The following is a 19,904-nucleotide window of genomic DNA, read 5'->3' as shown; positions in this document are numbered from 1 at the left end:
TATAATGGAAGGCACATGGTATTATATTTTGTTAAACAATGAGTGTTTTTGCAGCATTCTGTAATTTGTATGGTCAGTGTGACCCTTTGCTTCCAGCCTGTAATTCCCTTTTACAACTCTGAGGTACGTCTCCTGCAATAAATCAAGGGGGGCCCTTGTCCAGGAAGATAAACATCTGCCAGTCTTTTAGACAGCTGGTCTTCTGCCTGGCATTAAAACACACAAGCATCTGCAAATATATTTTTAAGCTCATTTTAAAATACAGGCCTTGATCAGATGCCTCATAATACAGATCTTGATCAGATGCCTCAGCAGGTCCTTTTACTTTTCAGAAAAGGGACAAAATAGAACTGGTAAGGCTGCCACCACTCCCTCGTCCTAGGGTTACCTGAAGCCACAGCTCAAGGGAGCCAGCTGTGCTCCTTTGTTACCGGCTAACCCCAAACTACAAGTTGCTTCCACAAGCCTGCAGGCAGAAATTCTGCAACCAAGAAGTCAGGCATTGGATTCCCCTGGATAGGCACACACAATACAAGAGAAAGTTTCTTTCTTAAAATTTATTTTAAAAAACATAAAGAACATGCTAATAAGCAGACACTTCTTTTGGTAGATTACAAGTACAGAAAAAATAAAAACGTTGTTAATTACAGCTGACTACATACTCACTTCTATACTCTAAGGCAAAGATAGGATAGTTTAGAGTCCTTCAAAGATCCGTATCCAGAGGTCTTAGAAAATCTTCAGCACAAAAGAGCAAAAGGACGAAAAGACGGCTGATTTTTGCAGATTGCAGAGCGCGCGCTTTCAAACCATTCTCAAGATCTTTTATCCATAATTTGCACATGGAATCAGAAACCCCCAGGCCCAATCAGAACCCTTGATTACATTTGAATCCTCCAATGGCGAGCTTGTGGGCTAATAATTCTAACTTGCGGCAGATGAGCCAATTAAGTCTTCAGAGCCTAGATCAAGGTGTTTCCTCCCTTTCCATGGAGACTGGTGGAGCTTAGGCAGATGTACAGTGGTGCCCCGCAAGACGAACGCCTCGCAAGACGGAAAACCCGCTAGACGAAAGGGTTTTCCATTTTGGAGGCGCTTCGCAAAACGAATTTCCCTGTGGGCTTGCTTCGCAAGCGGAAAATGTCTTGCGAGTTCCTGCGGGTTTTTTCCCCTCCCCCGCCTTTTCTATGCAGCTAAGCCGCTTATCAGCTGATCCGCTAAGCCGCTAAAAGCCGCTAAACCGCTAATAGCGCTAATCCGCTAAGCTGTCAATGGGCTTGCTTTGCAAGACGAAAAAAACGCTATACGAAGAGCCTCACGGAACAGATTAATTTCGTCTTGCGAGGCACCACTGTACATTCCCAAGCAATCAAGAATAGATAACATTACAGAGGGTATGTTCATAGCTTTGAACGCAGGTGCTAAACCTTCAATTTAGCCCGAAAATTCCTTTCCCATAGTAATCCTCTCACGCCCTTGGAGCCAATGGGCCCACGGATTAACGCAACAGGTTGGCTCCCATAATTTTTACTGATTTCCCCCAAGGCCTCACTCTCCACTTGACCAAAGAACAGCTTCTAGGAAGGTACTAACTTTACTACAGGTGCCATGGCAGTTAAATCAATATAAAACCAACATTTGTACTGTAAATATACACTTGTGATCCTGCATCAACCAATTGTTGTCTCTAAACTGGTAAAGCTATGGCAAGAGAAGCAAGAATTCCCATGCTAGGCTCTGTTGTCTTTCAGAATCAGCAGACCTGTGCCATAGCCAGGCCATTGTACTGGGAATAGAGTATTGGCAAATCTGTTAGTTATATCTGTGACATTTTGTCTAAATGCTGTTTTTTATTAGATTTCATGTGTTTTTATTCAGATGCTGTGTGAAATGCTTTGATCATTAATTTAAGCAGAACTGAAATATAATAACAAATTTTCTTAGCAATCCAGAAAACTTAGGGCTGCTCACTAAATATGTCAATTAGCCACTAATATTTGTTGAAGGTGGCTTAGCACATCTTTCAAGGTGTTGTTTAACAAGTTGCAACTTGTAGGTGCTCCATAGTTGTTGTATAATGTAGCTCTCCTGGATCATACTCTTTGTGGGGCAGCAGTTCGCCATCTCTAGAGCTATCTGCCTGGATTTAAGGGGTGCTTCCTCAAGAAAAAGTCTTTTGGGAATTAATATGCACTCTGCTCCTTCGCTGATCTGTGAAAGCAGGGAAAACAATGCAGAATTCAGAATGAACTTCACACTTCTTCCGCAACCATACAAATAATTGGACTGCCTTGGGCTCAGGTTCCTGGAAAGTTACTTTTCTTTGGAACCCACCTTGCAATTTCGTGCCACTCAAGAGATTTGGGTGGGATGCAACTTCAGCTTTTCTTTTCAAAAGGGTTTTGTCTTCCCACTTGCAGAAGACTATATAAGAGTAAGACATTTCACAATGTGTAGTTGTGATACATTGGCTAGGGTTCAAAGTATAGTTACTCAACAGCATGGCTAAAACATATTCCATTAGGAAATGCACAAAACTGAGGTTTGGGCTGAAATCTTTGGTATGTTCTGCTTTATTTGAATGTACTGCACAGCTTTTAAGTGGATAAGGAAAGGCACAACTGTGACACTTAAGATTATGGTCTCGAGACAGTACCCCTTTCTATATTATTCTTCAGTACATTGCTTGCTCATCATTAGTTTTCTAAAATTTATGAGACTCTGGGGGAGCAGTTACACGGTGTGCACTGTATAGATTTTATTTTGAAAAATGGCAAATGTTTGATCAGTCAAATGTAAAACACAATGGGAATTCTTTATAACCGAGAAGTACAAAACAAAACGATAAGGGATAAGGGACAGCTGGTCATTTTTAGAACAAACACTCTGCCTGCAAAAATAATTTAATTCAGGAAGAAACTGGACTTCTGCTGTGAGCTAACAAGAAATGATGTGACACGGAGCAGACAAAGAAATCTAAGGCATATATTTATAATCGGCTACTGGTTTTGCCAAAAGGCTACTCAGAGAAGGAAGTGAGAAAGAGTAGGTTCAACCACCCAATATAAATTGCTATAGTTCTGCCCACATCCTTCTCTCACTTGTAGATGGGCAGATGTGCAAGCAGGAGCACTACTCTGATGCTAGTCTTGTTATTCATAACTTAAAAGTCAAATGTCCTTGTTTGCATTTCACCATTTGAGTGTTATTATGGACATCTAGAAATGTTCTCTGAAGGCCACTAAACCAAGGCAGGCTGCCTTTTCCCCTTTGAGTATTTCAGAAAAGCTTATTCATCAAGCAATATATAAATATCCAACGCTGTGTTTGCTTCACAAATTCCTACAAGAGCCATGTGTGTCCCTCCCAACTTCTGGTTGAATAAATAAAATAAAATCAAAGTAGGAAATTGTAGGCTGGGGCCTCAACCCCTCAACATAAATAAAATGAAAATAATAACAACGTCCTGTCAATCAGCAAAGTACACACTGATCCCTGTGCACCTGGCCCATGCAGAGGCATCGTAACCTATTTGAAAGATAGGCATCATATAGCAGCTGTATGTGATGCAAGTCTGACGATACTTTGTCATAGTGGGAGGGAAGGTGATTTGCCATTATAGGAAGGACAAGAAGATGCTTAATTATTCCCCCACCTCCTGCTTTTTCCTGAAAAAATCCCTCCTTCAGCCACGTTTATCCCCACTGGTGTTCCAAAATCAAGTTTACTTTGGAAACACAGGTTTGGAAAGCAGCATTTAAAACAGAAAAGGGACATCAGGTGCTGTTTATTTCATTTGTATGTAATTTGTAATTCATGGTGTTCCACTTGTAGGAACTGGATTAAAACTTTTTGCATAGAGAAAGCTTCCCCCCCCCCCAGTCTGAGGATAAGACAACTGTTTCCCAGTCCTAAAATTAAAAAGGTTTAAAAGCCCAAATAAAGCATATGGGGTTGGGGAGAGACAGGGCAACATGTTTTTCCTGCATTGTTCAAAATAATTCCTTACCAAACTGAGTTGAAGGTCACAGAATTTGTCCATTGTTTCAGTCAATCCCTGTAATGGCAAATATACACTTTAAGACTGATGTGTTTATGCTGAAACAATTTACTTTCTTTCACATGTCAATCTTTTGGAGTTGTGCCAGCCAAATTCCCCCAGCCAACCCCTACAGAACAGTGGTGGGGAGCCTCTGGCCCATGGGAGAATTAGGCCCACAAGGCCTTGGCTTGGAAGTTGGCCCAACGGGCTGCTTGGGGCAAGCCACAGCCACCATTCTCACACCTGAGATCATGTGGTGTCAGATGGTGTCAGATGTGGGAAAGTTCCAAGGAAGAAGCTTCCCTTGCAACTATAGCTTCAATTCAAGCTGCAACTGCAAATGAAGATTGGCAGTGCACACTCTTAAGTGGACTCCCATTGATTATTTTGCATCCCCAACTTGAATTCAAGCTGGGAACACAAAAGAGCTTCATTCACCTCTGTGGCTGGAGATGCAAAAGAAGAATTGCAGCTTTGCAGACACAGTTTGAGCTTTGAATAATGTCATATGACATCCTGTAACTGGCAGGTGGGCAGTGACCTTCAAGGGGTAGGTTAGGCAAATTCTGGTTCTAGCCAGGCAGGTAGCTCCAATTCCCCACCTCTGCTACACTTCAGAATTCAGGCTCCTGTCAACCACTAAGAATGACAATTGCTCCATTTTGGTTTTCCATGTTGAGCAGATTAGCATTAAAAGAATGGCCATTCCATCTATTTCAGAAGAATTTGTACCAAGAACTGCATTAAAGTTTGCAACAAACCTTCAGCCCAAGATCTGGAGGGCTGTTACCTTCAAAAATAAAAATGCACATTTCACAAAGTCCTCAGGTGACTATCATGGAACTAATTTTCTAAGCACATTTTTTAGTTTGTCCTGTAGCCTTTTTCTTCAGGCTTGGCCAATTGGAGCAATTTTTCAAATACACATGCTGTTTCCATCTCAACAAGGTTTGCGCCACTCAGATACTCACAAAAATATCACTTTGTTCAAGATTCCTAATCTTTAGGAAACGGGGAGCTAATGAAGCTACCTGTTGTGAAAAGAAAAATGTGGTAAATGTCGCAATGGGCTAGCAATTTACTCTTAACGGTGGAAATGTCAAGTTAAGAAAGGTTAACCACCAAGGGCTTTGCTTTGACTGGACTGAGGGAGAAGCAGAAAAGTTAACTAGAGCATAACTGAATACACTAGGGGGAAATTTGCGTTAATTTGTTTTATTTGCTGTAATTAAGAGAGAGGAAATGCCTTTGGGATAAAAGAGAGTAATAAAGCTGTAACAGTTTTCCAGGGGGGAAGATAAATGCAGTTTTAAGTAAGTCAAATTTATAATTTGTGTTCTCTGTGTTAAAAATATTAATTCTGTGCAAAACAAATCCAAATTGAATGCAAGGAAACATAAATTGTGTGTCCTGTAAAACACAGCTTAGGCATTTTTATATACATGCCTTATTTTGTAGAACTGATTCTGCCTTTTCTGGTCACATGGAGGTTGGGGGGAGAGAACGTGAAAAAATAAAATAAAGAAAACCAGCATGCTTATTGCCCAAATGTTTGCACTGTTAATGGGTGACTAATGTCCAGAACATACAATTAAAACGTCTGGAAATTGCCATGGCTCTAAGGGGCAGCTGTATTTTCAGAGTTCAATCAAGATGCCTGCCCAGTTTAGTGCAAAATACTGCTTCTAGACTGCTGTCAGAATATATTACTGTTAGAATATATACACTGGTTCAACCTCAGAAGTCGAATGGAATCCGTTCCAAAAGTCCTTTCGACTTCGGAAACCAAAGCACGGCTTCCGATTGGCTGCAGGAAGCTCTGGCAGCCAATCGGAAGCCACAGAAGCCCGATTGGATGCTTGGGTTCCAAAGAATGTTCACAAACTGGAACATTCACTTCCGGGTTTGCGGCGTTTGGCAACCAAAACATTCGACTCGCAAGGCGTTTGGGATCCAAGGTATGACTATTTGTGTGTGCGTATATGTGTATGTATGCATGTCAATCTATATTGGCCTTCAGTCTTTTTCTAAGAACAAAGCAAAGTATTGGTGATCAACTTTAAATGAAACAGATTGTGCCTAAGTCCAGGACATTTAAAGGAGTGTTTTCTCTTATATAGTGGTGCCTCGCAAGACGAAATTAATCCGTTTTGCGAGTCTTTTCGTCTAGTGGTTTTTTCGTCTTCCGAAGCACGGCTATTAGCGGCTTAGCGGCTTTAAGAAAAAGGAAAAAAACTCGCAAGAACTCGCAAGACGTTTCGTCTTGCGAAGCAAGCCCATAGGGAAATTCGTCTTGCGGAACGACTCAAAAAACGGAAAACTCTTTCGTCTAGCGAGTTTTTCATCTTGCGAGGCATTCGTCTTGCGGGGCACCACTGTATTATATTATCTTGACTTCTCACATAGGCTGTCTTCAGAAGCCCCACTCCACAATCACTGGTACGTGATTGGTAGGAATGCAGTACAGTTGTGCCTCGGGTTACATACACTTCAGGTTACATACGCTTCAGGTTACAGACTCCGCTAACCCAGAAATAGTACCTCGGGTTAAGAACTTTGCTTCAGAAGGAGAACAGAAAGTGTGCTCCGGTGGCGCGGCGGCACCAGGAGGCCCGATTAGCTAAAGTGGTGCTTCAGGTTAAGAACAGTTTCAGGTTAAGAACGGACCTCCAGAACGAATTAAGTTCTTAAGCCGAGGTACCACTGTATAGGGCTTATTTCACAGATGTGGGTCCCAAATAATGGAATTCTATGTCCCCAGAGCACCCATAGACATATGCACACAAATTTAAAGGAAATAAAGTGACTTCATTGTCCTACCTGTGGCCTTTGTTTTTCAGATGTATATCTATGTGTCATTCTCACTGGAGCTGAGATGTCCATAAAGATGCAGCAAATTATAATAAAAGGAATAGCTTTTAAAAACATTTTAGTTTTCAGAATGCTTTAAAATATACATATTTTTGAAACCATCACCCTACGTATCAGAATACATAATGCTTATTACATATCCAGGCTCCAGCATCATTACCACAGATCATGTGACCACCTGGCTTTTCTTTTCCTTCTTTTTTCCTTTTTTAAAAAAAATAGCACTAAATTATTGCTTGCGAATTGCAGTGTGCACGGTTCAGTTTGATGTTTGCAGAACATGTCTTAATTATGCTTTAATTAAAAAGACAAAATAAAATCAAGCAGGAAACAGAGTTGGCTCATTCAGGTTGCATTACCGTGCCAATTAGGGCAATGCGTGTAGAACTGGCTTCTTTAATAGGGGACTCTGGCCTCCAAATCATCATTCGCAATGGCTATTCTCATGTCTGTGTGCATGAATTTGATTAGTTATTATAGTAATTTGTTTGTGGTTTCAGACTAAAATACAGTTTATAAGAAAAACTCCTGCTTATCTTCAGTAAATGCACTAAAACGAGCTCAGAGACTGGTACAACAAACATTTATCTCCTCTGCATCTATCAACCAGTCATTCCCATACTAGAAAATAATTCTGATTTGACAGCAAGGTCACATATATACGCCATACATTTAAAAGACATGGCTTCCCTCAATGAATCCTGGAAAGTGTGGTTTGCGTGGACAGGCGGAGTCCCCAGATCCCGAGCAGTCCCCCCCGTCATGTGGAGTAATGACTCAAGACAACGGCTATAGGATTAAATTGGCTACAACTTTATTAAATTCCAAATGTGGGTAGACCTTGGCTCAGGCATTGGGCGTTCTCCCTCCCCAGTCCCCAGCCGGGGACCTAGGGAGCATCAGGGTTATCCAGTGTGGGGGGGGGGATGGGCCGGATCTGGAGAACATATGTTCAAGCAGAGATAGCCGCCCCCGTTACGCCGCCGCCGCAGGGGAGAGCAATGACGACCTTTCAGTGTACGGTCAAAGCCTCCCTTCAGAAACCCCTTTAACGGGGAACTCTGGTATCGCCGCCGCAAAGAGGAAGATGGACTAAAGGATTCTGCCCAAGGCCTGATACCGGCAAAGTTGCGACGTTTTGCTACGGGAAAGATGAAACCTGCCAATGCAGGGAAATTCCTTTCCGGCCCTTTAATAGCGACCTTAACGTAGCAGTGCCCGCATACCTGTGAAGATAAGTTAACCTGCAAAACCTGTGAAGAAAAGTTAACCTGCAAAGGAAGACATTAACTGAGGGTGGGTAGGGTGGGAGCAGCTCTGGAGCCAAGTGAGGATTCCCAGGTAAGATCCTCCCTCTATTGTGTGGGCAGGTAAACCCTCCCCTACCTGGCCTGGTCTCCTTGGCAACGCTTCCCCCAGGTGGGATTGGACAACTGACTGAGGTAGGCGGAGACCTCCAGGTATCCCACCTGAGGGAAGGCAAAGCCAAGCCTATGCTGATGGTGCCGCTCCAGATCTAGGGCTGCGCGCGTCCACACAAAGGGCGCCCCCCGTTTTAAGCGGGGAGTGGTCATTGTTATAGGTGCTGGGAATCGTATCTCTGTTAGGGTTAACTACTGTTCCCATGATTCTTTGGAGGAAGCCATGTGCTTTAAATGTGCCTTAAATGGATGGTGTCCTTGTTACCTAAGGGGATGCATGACACTCTGATTACAGAAATCCATACGTATGAAAATCCTAGAAAAAGTTAGTAGAGTCGTACTTCGGAAGTCGAACAGAATCCATTCTGGAAGTACTTTCAACTTCCAAAACGTTCAGAAACCAAGGCATGGCTTCCAACTGCTAATCAGAACCTGAGGAACCCATGTTGGACATTTGGGTTCCAAAGAACATTCACAAACTAGAACATTCACTTCCAGGTTTGCGGCATTCAGGAGCCAAAACGTTTGAGTTGCAAGGCGTTCGACTTCCGAGGTATGACTGTAGTAAATATTTCTGCATGCTGAAGAAGCTGCCCAAGCTCCATGTTCACAAAATGAGGACTGTCGGCTGTCATCATGAACTTTCTTTGAAGAACAAAAGAGAGGCTTTGGTAGGTGCTAAAGAAGGGACATGCCAGAGACTAAGATAAAGGAATGTGCCATAATGGTATGTGTTTACTTCTTCATTTCACACAAAGACAAATCTGGCTTCTATTTTGTGGCACACAATGTAAGAGTGGTCACCAGGTGGTAGAGACCATTCTGACAGGTTGCCACTAGCAAATTAGAAGCAGTAATCTTGCAATTAGCCAGTCAGTTTTGAATCCTTACACTTGTTTTTATTGTCAGCAATTGCTCGATTTGTTGTTTCCAAATTAGTGGAGCCTGTTACTCTTTCCATGATGTACTGAAAATGTGCCCAGAGTATAGTAAAAGTTGTTTAATTCAGGATGTGCTTATGTTATGTAAGGAACTTAGTGAAATCTATCTTCTCTTTTGAATTACTGTGGGCAAAATTTGATTAAGAAGATTAGAACAATCACCATCCCAGGTGCTAATTGTCTCTGGATCCAGCTTTGCTGCCTCCATGCAACGACCCTACAAGAATAGAGAATTTTTTGTATTATATTGTATTGCATTAACTATAATATTATTTCCTTAACTTTAACCATTATTCCCCTTTATTAGCTAAATTACAAACTGGGCATTATCCAAAGTTAAATACAGTGGTACCTCGGGTTACATATGCTTCAGGTTACGTACGCTTCAGGTTACAGACTCCGCTAACCCAGAAATAGTGCTTCAGGATGAGAACAGATATCGGGCTCCAGTGGCGCGGTGGCACCAGGAGGCCCCATTAGCTTAAGTGGTGCTTCAGGTTAAGAACAGTTTCAGGTTAAGTACGGACCTCCGTAACGAATTAAGTACTTAACCCGAGGTACCACTGTACGTCAATGGAAAAGAATGGCACACACATTTAAATCAGTTTGGAAAATAAAAAAAATAGGGTTTGTTTGCATATCCTGTGACAATGAACGCAGAACCTGGTATCTAAAGTGCAACACAACCTGGTTTTGCTACAAGAACAAACTAACCCCTTGGAATTGTTATATGGATATCCTAACTTTCTGAAGCCACAAAAAGTGGCTTTTTGCATTACAAAAATGTACATTTCATTTTCAATGTGGCCAATATAAATTCCATGGTGCAGTAACCTCCCACTCAATATGGCATTGCTATTGGGTTAGCTTATTTTAAGATACTTACTGATTTCACAATAACCAGAAAGTAAGAGTTCAGGGTGTCAGCTACAACAGTTGTACCAGCCCTGCATAAAGTGAAATAAATGAAATGGCATCGATTCAATATGTATACATTTCGGATGCCCATGATTCAGATTAAAGTCCGACTCAGATACATACAAGTCTGATTTAAATGGACCCTTAACTTGAGAGACTTTTGTGCTTCTTATTTTTGGTTTTATGCTATACTCAGTCTGAACTCGAGCCCAAATAGATGATAAAGAAGATAAGATTGTGCTCTAAATGAGCAGATAAGCTTATAAAAAGTAACCCCTGTAGAACCACTTATGTATTTTAACTTGACGAAACTTCTAAGATCACTCACACACAAATCTAATAACTCATGGAAAGAGAACATCTTAGACACAGGAAAATGGATGGGCCCAGTTACAGAAAAATCTACAGACAACTGTAGCAAATTTGCTATTCGTTATAACTTTTTTTGTAGAGGCAGATTTTTTTTTATTATTATTGACTACCTGTAAAATTTCCATAGACAGCAATGGACAAGGTGGTCTATTTTTCCTGGTGGCCATGTAGAAAACAGTGGGAGGTTTCTGCAGAGGAAAAAGGCAGAACGTATCTTAGAACTGTTAATGAAGTATCTGTTCTATAGCTGAAATACACGAAATAAAACTACTTGATAGTAGCAAACTTGGTGGCCTATCAGGCTGGGAAAATGACTGTTGTGGAGATCACACGCTTTGCTAAGGAGCTGGTTTGTAACTTGGGTGTGTTTCTAGACCAGCACTGCTGTTGAATTATCAGGCAATAGCTGTGGCCTGAAGCGCCTTTAAACAGCTTAGGCTTAACTCAATGCTGGATAGAGAGCAGACTATTGTTATTTGGTAGGCTGTCTCCGAGGTTTAAACTGCACTGGCATCTCTGTTAAAGATGTAAATTGATATAACAAATAAATAAACAACGGTAGGGAAATGATACAAATACAGTATAGAATTCTGTAGCAGCATTAAGGGAAACAACCGTGTTTTTATGCTGTCGTGCCAACAGGAACATTGAGAGGTGGATGATGTCAGTTAATTCTGGTTCCATTTCAGCCTTATAGCCCAATTTTAACCACATCTACTTGGAAATAAGGGATGCGGGTGGCGTTGTGGGTTAAACCACAGAGCCTAGGACTTGCCGATCAGAAAGTCGGCAGTTCGAATCCCCGCAACAGGGTGAGCTCCCATTGCTCGGTCCCTGCTCCTGCCAACCTAGCAGCTCGAAAGCACCTCAAAGTGCAAATAGATAAATAGGTACCGCTCTCGTGGGAAGGTAAACAGCATTTCCGTGCGCTGCTCTGGTTCGGCAGAAGCAGCTTAGTCATGCTGGCCACATGACCCGGAAGCTGTACGCTGGCTCCTTCAGCCAATAAAGCAAGATGAGCGCCGCAACCCCAGAGTCGGCCACGACTGGACCTAATGGTCAGGGGTCCCTTTACCTTTACTTGGAAATAAGTTTCAATGAGCTCACTAATGCTTATGCTCTTGAAAAGTCTGTCTAGGATAGAACCTCAGCCTTTAGTTTGTCATCCTGTGCTTGTGGCAGAACTTACCTTTCTAATATTCATGGGGAGGAGGGGGGGGGAATAACTTATTTTTGTTGAATTAAAGTGCTCTTTGTCTTACGTGTAGTCCTCAAGCCCTCCTGATAGGAATCACGCAGCTTCATTGCTCTACGTTGGTGTTTAAATAATTGTGGAGGAGAAAAATTATCTAAATAAAGTGGTGCCTTGGTTCTCGAACAGCTTAGTTGTTGAACAAATCAGCTGCCAAATGCCGCAAACCTGGAAGTAAGTGTTCCGGTTTGCGAACATTTTTCGAAAGCCGAACATCCGACGCGGCTTCCGCTTGGAAGCGCCTTGGTTTTCGAATGGTTTCGGAAGTCAAACGGACTCCCGGAACGGATTAAGTTCAAGAACCAAGGTACCACTGTACCTAGTTTTCCTCTTTTTATTTTTTCAACGAAAAATTAGGAATCTCAATTTATTATTTACAGTCAACTTCATGAAAGATTTGCATACTAGCTGATCACTCATTTCTCTCTTCTAATGAAGATGCTACACACATTCTCTCTTCTTTCACATCTTGCCTCCTAAACTGTGTCTTACCCCCTTCTGTCCAAATAGTATTTTATTTGAATGTGCCCAGCACCATCTACTGGGCAATATCATCACAAAAACACATTGCTAGGATAACTGAAAACACCGGCGTGTCCTATAAAATCAAAAACATGAGATAAAATAAGATGACAGCATATACTGAAAATCAGAAAAAAACCAGATTAATGTTTCAAACTGCGTTTTAATGAGCTTTGCAAAGTTTTAAAACCTGTTTCACGTTTGCAGTTTGCAAACAAGTTGTTCCAATGAAAGTATCGCTCCCTTATGATTCCTGCCTCCCAATACAGGCACCTTAAAAGGTAAAGTGTAAAGGGACCCCTGACCATTAGGTCCAGTCGTGGCCGACTCTGGGGTTGTGGCACTCATCTCGCTTTATTGGCCAAGGGAGCCGGTGTACAGCTTCTGGGTCATGTGGCCAGCATGACTAAGCCGCTTCTGGTGAACCAGAGCAGCGCACAGAAACGGCGTTTACCTTCCCACGAGAGCGGTACCTATTTATCTACTTGCACTTTGACATGCTTTCAAACTGCTAGGTTGGCAGGAGCAGGGACTGAACAACGGGAGCTCACCCTGTCGTGGGGATTTGAACCGCCGACCTTCTGATCGGCAAGCCCTAGGCTCTGTGGTTTAACCCACAGCGCCACCCGTGTCCCAGGCACCTTAAGTAGAAATAAAAAGTAATCTAAGAGTTGAATTATTTCATTTTACATCTGTTAGTGTTACTTGACTGCTGTTAAGATTTAAGAATATTTGACAAGCTGTACACCTTAACAGGCATACATTAATTATAGACCTTAAGACTTGAAGCAAAAATAACCCAGCTATATATGAAATATTAAACATCTCAGAAGAATATAGTTCAATGTGAAGAGAGTTGCTGTTTTTCTCCTTCACTTTCAGGCAGCAGTCATCTATCCAACTGCCAAGCATGGGCTACACATGTTATTAATCGCAGGGTTACAGTCATAATCTAAAGCACTGGTTTTTTTGAGGTAAAAAATAAGTTACCTTAAAAAGAGACAAGTTGTGCGGTGTTGCTCACATCGTAAGTTGGCAAGAATACATTTAAAATCCTGTTAAATGAAAAACAAAAATTATATTTAAGGAAGTAACCTAAATTGTGTCATATCTGCACCAAATTTTTATTTATATATATATATATATATATATATATATATATATATATATATATAAAAACTTGACTAGTAGAAAAACTATAAAACTTGGGACCTAGATACTTGATGGAACGCTCTCCGAGGGGTGCCAGTTATCTGAAGCTTGTTACATAGCTGCCCAAGGCAGGACCTACTTGGTGGTGGTACCCTAATAGGAAACTCCTCCTCCTCTGAAATAGAATTGGCACCAAGTTTTCAGCAGCAGCCAAAAAGACATGCTTGTTTACTCAGGCATTTGTTGGGGTTTAATGCTGTTTGCTCATTATTTTACTGGCGGTCAATATTGTGAATAACATTTTCTTTCTTGCGTTTCGTCTTATATGTATTTCAGTGGTACCTCGGGTTACATACGCTTCAGGTTACAGACTCCGCTAACCCAGAAATAGTACCTCAGGTTAAGAACTTTGCTTCAGGATGAGAACAGAAATTGTGCTCCAATGGCGTGGCGGCAGCATGAGGCCCCATTAGCTAAAGTGGTGCCTCAGATTAAGAACAGTTTCAGGTTAAGAATGGACCTCCGGAACGAATGAAGTACTTAACCCGAGGTACCACTGTACTTTAAAGTTATCTAATGCATCCAATGTGAGACTGTTGTTACAACGAAGGACAGGCAACAAAAAAATTAAATCAGTGTGATAAAATAATTTACCATGGCTTTGTTTCCGTATTTTGATAACAATTAACTTGGTTGTGTCAGGGTGATGTTTTGTTTTGTTTTGCTTGTTAACATCTTTTGTTGCTAGGCAATTTGGGCCTCCATAGTAACAGGGTAAAGATATAACACGTCTCAATCTGTTCAACGTGGATCCCACAGATTGTACACCCCTTCCCTTCCACCTCCCCGTGTGAATTCAAACTTGCTTCCCTTTGATGCATTATCTATGGAGTACCACTGTACAGTGGTACCTCGAGTTACAAACGCCTCAGGTTATAAACGCTTTAGGTTACAAACTCCGCTAACCAGTAAGAGTTACCTCGAGTTGAGAACTTTGCCCCAGGATGAGAACGGAAATTGTGTGCCCGCGGCGCAGCTGCAGCAAGAGGCGCCATTAGCAAAAGCATGCCTCTAGTTAAGAACAGTTTCAGGTTAACAACGGACCTCTGGAACAAATTAAGTTCGTAACTAGAGGTACCACTGTATCTGCAGCAGGTTAAATGCAAACGATGGTTAACATATGGCTTGCCCAGTAGTGATGTATGGAAGTGAGAGCTGGACCATAAAGAAGGCTGATCGCCGAAGAAGTGATGCTTTTGAATTATGGTGCTGGAGGAAACTCTTGAGAGTCCCATGGACTGCAAGAAAATCAAACCTATCTATTCTTAAGGAAATCAACCCTGAGTGCTCAATGGAAGGACAGATCGTGCAGCTGAGGCTCCAATACTTTGGCCACCTCATGAGAAGAGAAGACTCCCTGGAAAAGACCCTGATGTTGGGAAAGATGGAGGTCACAAGGAGAAGGGGACGACAGAGGACGAAATGGTTGGACAGTGTCATAGAAGCTACCAGCATGAGTCTGACCAAACTGCGGGAGGCCGTGGAAGACAGTAGTGCCTGGCGTGCTCTGGTCCAGGGGGTCATGAAGAGTCGGAGACGACTGAACGACTAAACAACAAAAATGGTTAACATTAAATCAAAATTTGAATCCAGGGTTTCTTAGCATCAGGCATGCCAACTCGTATGGGGCTGAGTAACCTCAGCCCCCTGCCATAGTTTTCCTCTGGGGGTCCAGCCCTATGAATATTTGTTTCACCCTGCCCATGCCCCCAACGCTGGACTCTCCTTCCCCCACTAGCATGTTCCTTTCCTCCATGTGGTTTGGCACCAACCAGCTAAGCAGAAGTGGGCAGTCGGGAGAGCCAGGGGAGACGGCGCCTTCCTGCAGCAGGGACAACGTCCCCCTTGGGGGCCAACCCCCAAAATACTGTGCTTGCAGCCAGAGTGCTGATGAGTGCACCTGGTTAGCGGCAGCTGGCAAAGGAGATGCAGGCACTTGGCAGCAGCTGGAGGAAGGAGGGAGAAAGGCAGGCAGAGCAAGCGCCCTGAACATGCTGCCACAAACCACCGGCACTTGCTGTGCATGTCTGGGTGCATACCATCCTGACCCCAGGCTCCGAAGGAGCTTAGCATTAGCCACGGAGCATATGCAACATTGTGGCACACAGGTGGCCCTGTGGGTTAAACCACAGAGCCTAGGGCTTGCCAGTTGGAAGCTTGGCGGTTCAAATCCCCGCGACGGGGTGAGCTCTCGTTGCTCAGGCCCTGCTCCTGCCAACCTAGCAGTTTGAAAGCACGTCAAAGTGCAAGTAGATAAATAGGTACTGCTCCGGTGGGAAGGTAAATGGCGTTTCCGTGCGCTGCTCTGGTTCTCCAGAAGCGGCTTAGTCATGCTGGCCACATGACCCAGAAGCTGTACGCCGGCTCCCTCGGCCAATAAAGCGAGATGAGTGCCACAACCCCAGAGTCGGCCACGACTGGACCTAATGGTCAGGGGTCCCTTTACCTTTATATGCAACATTACATCATGGATAATATAGGGAAGGGAAGGGGGGGGTTGCATGGCAGAAAGGTGCAAGGAGAACATTGTGGATCGCTCTCAATCCTTTAATAACGATTAAGATATTAGGAAACATTGTTACTAGTTACTGATTATGGACCAGACCAAAAAGGGCAAAGATACAAAGGAGCAGCTCTGATTTGATGGCAAAAGTGAAGGCAGCATTTCTCCCTGTTAACCTCAGCCGCTGAGCCAGGTGATAGGCCTTTGCTTGAGCAAGGCAAAATCTTCACTTTCTGAAATGTGCCATAACTTCTATCAGCAAAAAACCCATAAATAATTAAAGTTAATGCCTGGAAGTTGGCACCAGCAACCAATGTGATGACTCAACCTCTTGTACCTTCATTCACTACAGATTCAGCTACAAAAGCTAGGAGTTATTAAAAATGCATGAAGAAATTCTATAAGTATTAATATTCCACTTCTTTAAATGTTCATTTTGACGTAAGCAGCATTGGAAGGGGTGATCTTTTTCCAGAAGTCTTTTTCACCTTCCTGGCCTGATAACTCTTGTTTCCTCTGAGAAACAAACACTTAACACACATTTAGAGGAGCCTCTCACTTTCTAGGGCATGGAATTGCTGAATACTGCTCTCTTGCCTTTTTGTTTCTGCTACACACATTCCCCGCCCCCGCATACTCCTATCAGAGTAAATTTCTGTCAAATGCAGTTCTAATTCCTCCAGCCATTATCAGAAGATTCAATATACTGTGGTACCTCGGGTTAAGTACTTAATTCGTTCCGGAGGTCCGTTCTTAACCTGAAACTGTTCTTAACCTGAAGCACCACTTTAGCTAATGGGGCCTCCTGCTGCTGCCGCACCGCCGGAGCCCGATTTCTGTTCTCATCCAGAAGCAAAGTTCTTAACCTGAAGCACTATTTCTGGGTTAGCGGAGTCTGTAACCTGAAGCGTATGTAACCTGAAGCGTATGTAACCCGAGGTACCACTGTAATGCTAAAAAAATAATAATTGGTTTTAAAAGAAATGTAAGACTGCCCAATAAACAAACATATACCTGAGGTCTCTGGGATCAGGGGCAGCTGGTCTTTATGGGCTCCTCAAATCCTATCCACTCAGCCCAGCTGGAATTCAAATCAATCAGCTGGTGGAAAAACCTGGCAATCCCCAGTGGCCAGCCTGGGAATTCCCCAATCTGCTGGCTGCTGGTCCCCAGGCATTGCTCCCTGGGGGGGGGGGGGAGTTCTCTGCAACAGGCCACAACAGCTGCTCACCACCTGACCAGCTAACCAGCCATTCCCATACTATGCGTGCCAATGAGAATGTCATTAGTTGGATCAACATCTTAGCTTGCATAGCCATGCATAGCACCTGTTGTGCCTTCTAACCCTAGTTACTATGCCAATGGGACTCAGGTGGTGCTGTGGGTTAAACCACAGAGCCTAGGGCTTGCCGAGCAGAAGGTCGGTGGTTCGAATCCCAGTGGCGGTGTGAACTCCTGTTGCTTGATCCCTGCTCCTGCCAACCTAGCAGTTTGAAAGCACGCCAAAAAGTGCAAGTATATAAATAGGTACCACTCTGGCGGGAAGGTAAACGGCGTTTCCGTGCACTGCTCTGGTTCGCCAGAAGTGGCTTAGTCATGCTGGCCACATGACCTGGAAGTTGTATGCCGGCTCCCTCGGCCAGTAAAGCAAGGTGAGCGCCGCAGTCCCAGAGTCGTCCGTGACTGGACCTAATGGTCAGGGGTCCCTTTACCTTTACTATGCCAATTTAAGCATTAAAGTTTTTGACAGATACCGTACGCCGGGTCTGAGTTCTTCATCCTCCAGTGAGAGTCAGGACAGGTGCTAAGAGTCCAGAACCCCTGCCCACCACACTCAAGCCATGCTGCTTGGGCCTCATGCGGTCTTCCTGTCCGCCACCACTGTGGATCTGACAGGGCCTTGCTCAGTGGTCCTGCCACTCCCTGCATGCTCAAAATGGTGGCCGGAGTGGTGTGTTCCGAGCCATCATATTTTGGCAGCTTGCACCACCGCGCCTTGCCAAGATAGCAGCCAGCTCTCTAAGCATGCACGCCTCTGAAGAAGAGGACACGAGTGTGGGGGAAACCCCAAGGCTCCCCTATGAAGAACTGAGTCTTATTCAGGTAGAGTTAACAATGAAGATTAAAGTTTATTACAAGAACTTATAGCCTCAGGTTTTGAAAAGGCTAAAAGGATGGTGAGCCAGCGAATAGGAGATGTAGAGCTTCAGGACCATATGAGCAAGATAGATAAATATCCAGCCATCCAAGATTATGGAAAAGGGTTCAATCTAACACCATATTTGCTGGATTTACAAATCGCAAAATACAGGCGGGCGTTTACCCTTACCAGATTTGATGTACTGCCATCTGCCTTACTAAAGGGCAGATACGTGGGCAAACCCTATGCTGAACGAGTCTGCCCTCTACGGGGATATCAGGTCACTGTTTATTTCCCCTATCGTTCAGAAATTTCCAGGTCGATCTGAATCTCAGCGGCTGAAAATCCTACTAGGAGATAAAAACCCAGAAGTAACACTGAAAGTGGCCAAATTTTCTGCGGCTGCGATCAAGCGGAGGGCTTTAGCTGTAAAAAAGTAAAAGACTTGACCCCTGGACAAGCCCCCTCATTTTTTAAGTCTATACATATATTGTAGTGCGTGTGTGCGTGTGTGTGTGTGTGTGTGTGTGTGTGCATATGTGTATTGCTTTTATGTATAATTTTACAATTTTTAATTGACACCATTACTCCCCTTGTAAATTATCGTTGTTTTTTCTGGTCTATGACCGTAATAAATTCATTCATTCATTCATATATTCGAAACGCTGTCACTCTATTCCCTCTCAGTCTTGTCCCTGTCTCTAACTCACTCTGACTCCTCTATCTCCCCTCCCAAAAGAACCAACCGAACTCACTGTCAAAACCTCTTAAAATCAGGTAGGCTCTGCCTCTGGGCTTTCTTATTGGTCAACCTATTAAGCCTTTCTCTCCCCCAATACAAACGTATCCCCAAAGAATGGGCAAACACCACAATGAGAAATATATTTTTCAAAGCTTCTGGCATAACGTCTCACAAACGACAGCTGAGAAAGAACACAGAAGATGAAAGTTGGGGAAGCAGGAGGCTGAGGTGCAAGGACAATGACAGACTGGCACGTTTGGGGTGGGACATAGCAGATAAATGTAAAAAAGGGAAGTACAAAATACAGACAAGCACAAGAGAGTACTCAAGAGGAGGCTGTTACTGAGGGAGCAATTAACACATAAAAAAGATGAGAGGAAACAGCGAAGTTGGGGAGTGGGGTGAGAATTTCACAGACATGCCCCCCCCCCACTTCAAGCATTGCAGGCACAACTGTAGACAGAGGAAGAGGCTAGAAGAAAGAGGCCGCATCAAATATGAAAAAAAATCTGCTTTGAGAGAAGGCAGGAAACAAACTGACACTCTATAAGAGATGGAGAGCAGACAATTTCCTTTTGAGTAGTACTTCCTTCCTTTGGCACCAGGAGGATCACAATCCCACTTTGCAGGCATCCTAGTGCCCAACAGAGAAACAGATCTGACAGGGTGCAGTTTTCAAAGTCATGGCTCTTCTGGCCTTATCCTGACATTTATTTTCTCAGAAAACTTGAATACAGTGGTACCTCGGGTTACAGACGCTTCAGGTTACAGACTCCGCTAACCCAGAAATAGTACATCAGGTTAAGAACTTTGCTTCAGGATGAGAACAGAAATTGTACGGTGGTGGCAGCAGGAGGCCCCATTAGCTAAAGTGGTGCTTCAGGTTAAGAACAGTTTCAGGTTAAGAACGGACCTCCAGAACGAATTAAGTTCTGAACCCGAGGTACCACTGTAGTGGCTTTCCAAGC

At 43.4% G+C, this 19,904-nt stretch overlaps 2 protein-coding genes across 4 annotated transcripts in view; one reads left to right on the top strand and one right to left on the bottom strand.

The window, feature by feature from the left end:
- EXOC1L (exocyst complex component 1 like) overlaps positions 1–19,904 on the top strand; it is a 114,538-nt gene that overhangs the window by 61,051 nt on the left and 33,583 nt on the right. The gene's annotated exons all lie outside the window — the stretch shown is intronic.
- Positions 1,799–19,904, bottom strand: part of LOC310853084 (cyclic nucleotide-binding domain-containing protein 2-like) — a gene marked incomplete at its 5' end in the record, with an annotated part of 39,625 nt that continues 21,519 nt past the window's right edge. The window contains 8 exons of the mRNA XM_083757249.1: positions 1,799–2,211; positions 4,010–4,057; positions 5,014–5,073; positions 6,863–6,912; positions 9,438–9,492; positions 10,162–10,222; positions 10,676–10,753; positions 13,330–13,394. Of these exons, the coding sequence (XP_083613375.1) occupies positions 1,984–2,211; positions 4,010–4,057; positions 5,014–5,073; positions 6,863–6,912; positions 9,438–9,492; positions 10,162–10,222; positions 10,676–10,753; positions 13,330–13,394 (645 nt within the window). The 3' untranslated portion in view covers positions 1,799–1,983. The remainder of the gene's footprint in view (positions 2,212–4,009; positions 4,058–5,013; positions 5,074–6,862; positions 6,913–9,437; positions 9,493–10,161; positions 10,223–10,675; positions 10,754–13,329; positions 13,395–19,904) is intronic.

The sequence above is a fragment of the Podarcis gaigeae genome (genome assembly GCF_964106915.1).
Source record: "Podarcis gaigeae genome assembly, chromosome: 9".
NCBI lineage: Eukaryota > Metazoa > Chordata > Lepidosauria > Squamata > Lacertidae > Podarcis > Podarcis gaigeae.
This window is presented reverse-complemented; position numbering and strand designations above follow the sequence as displayed.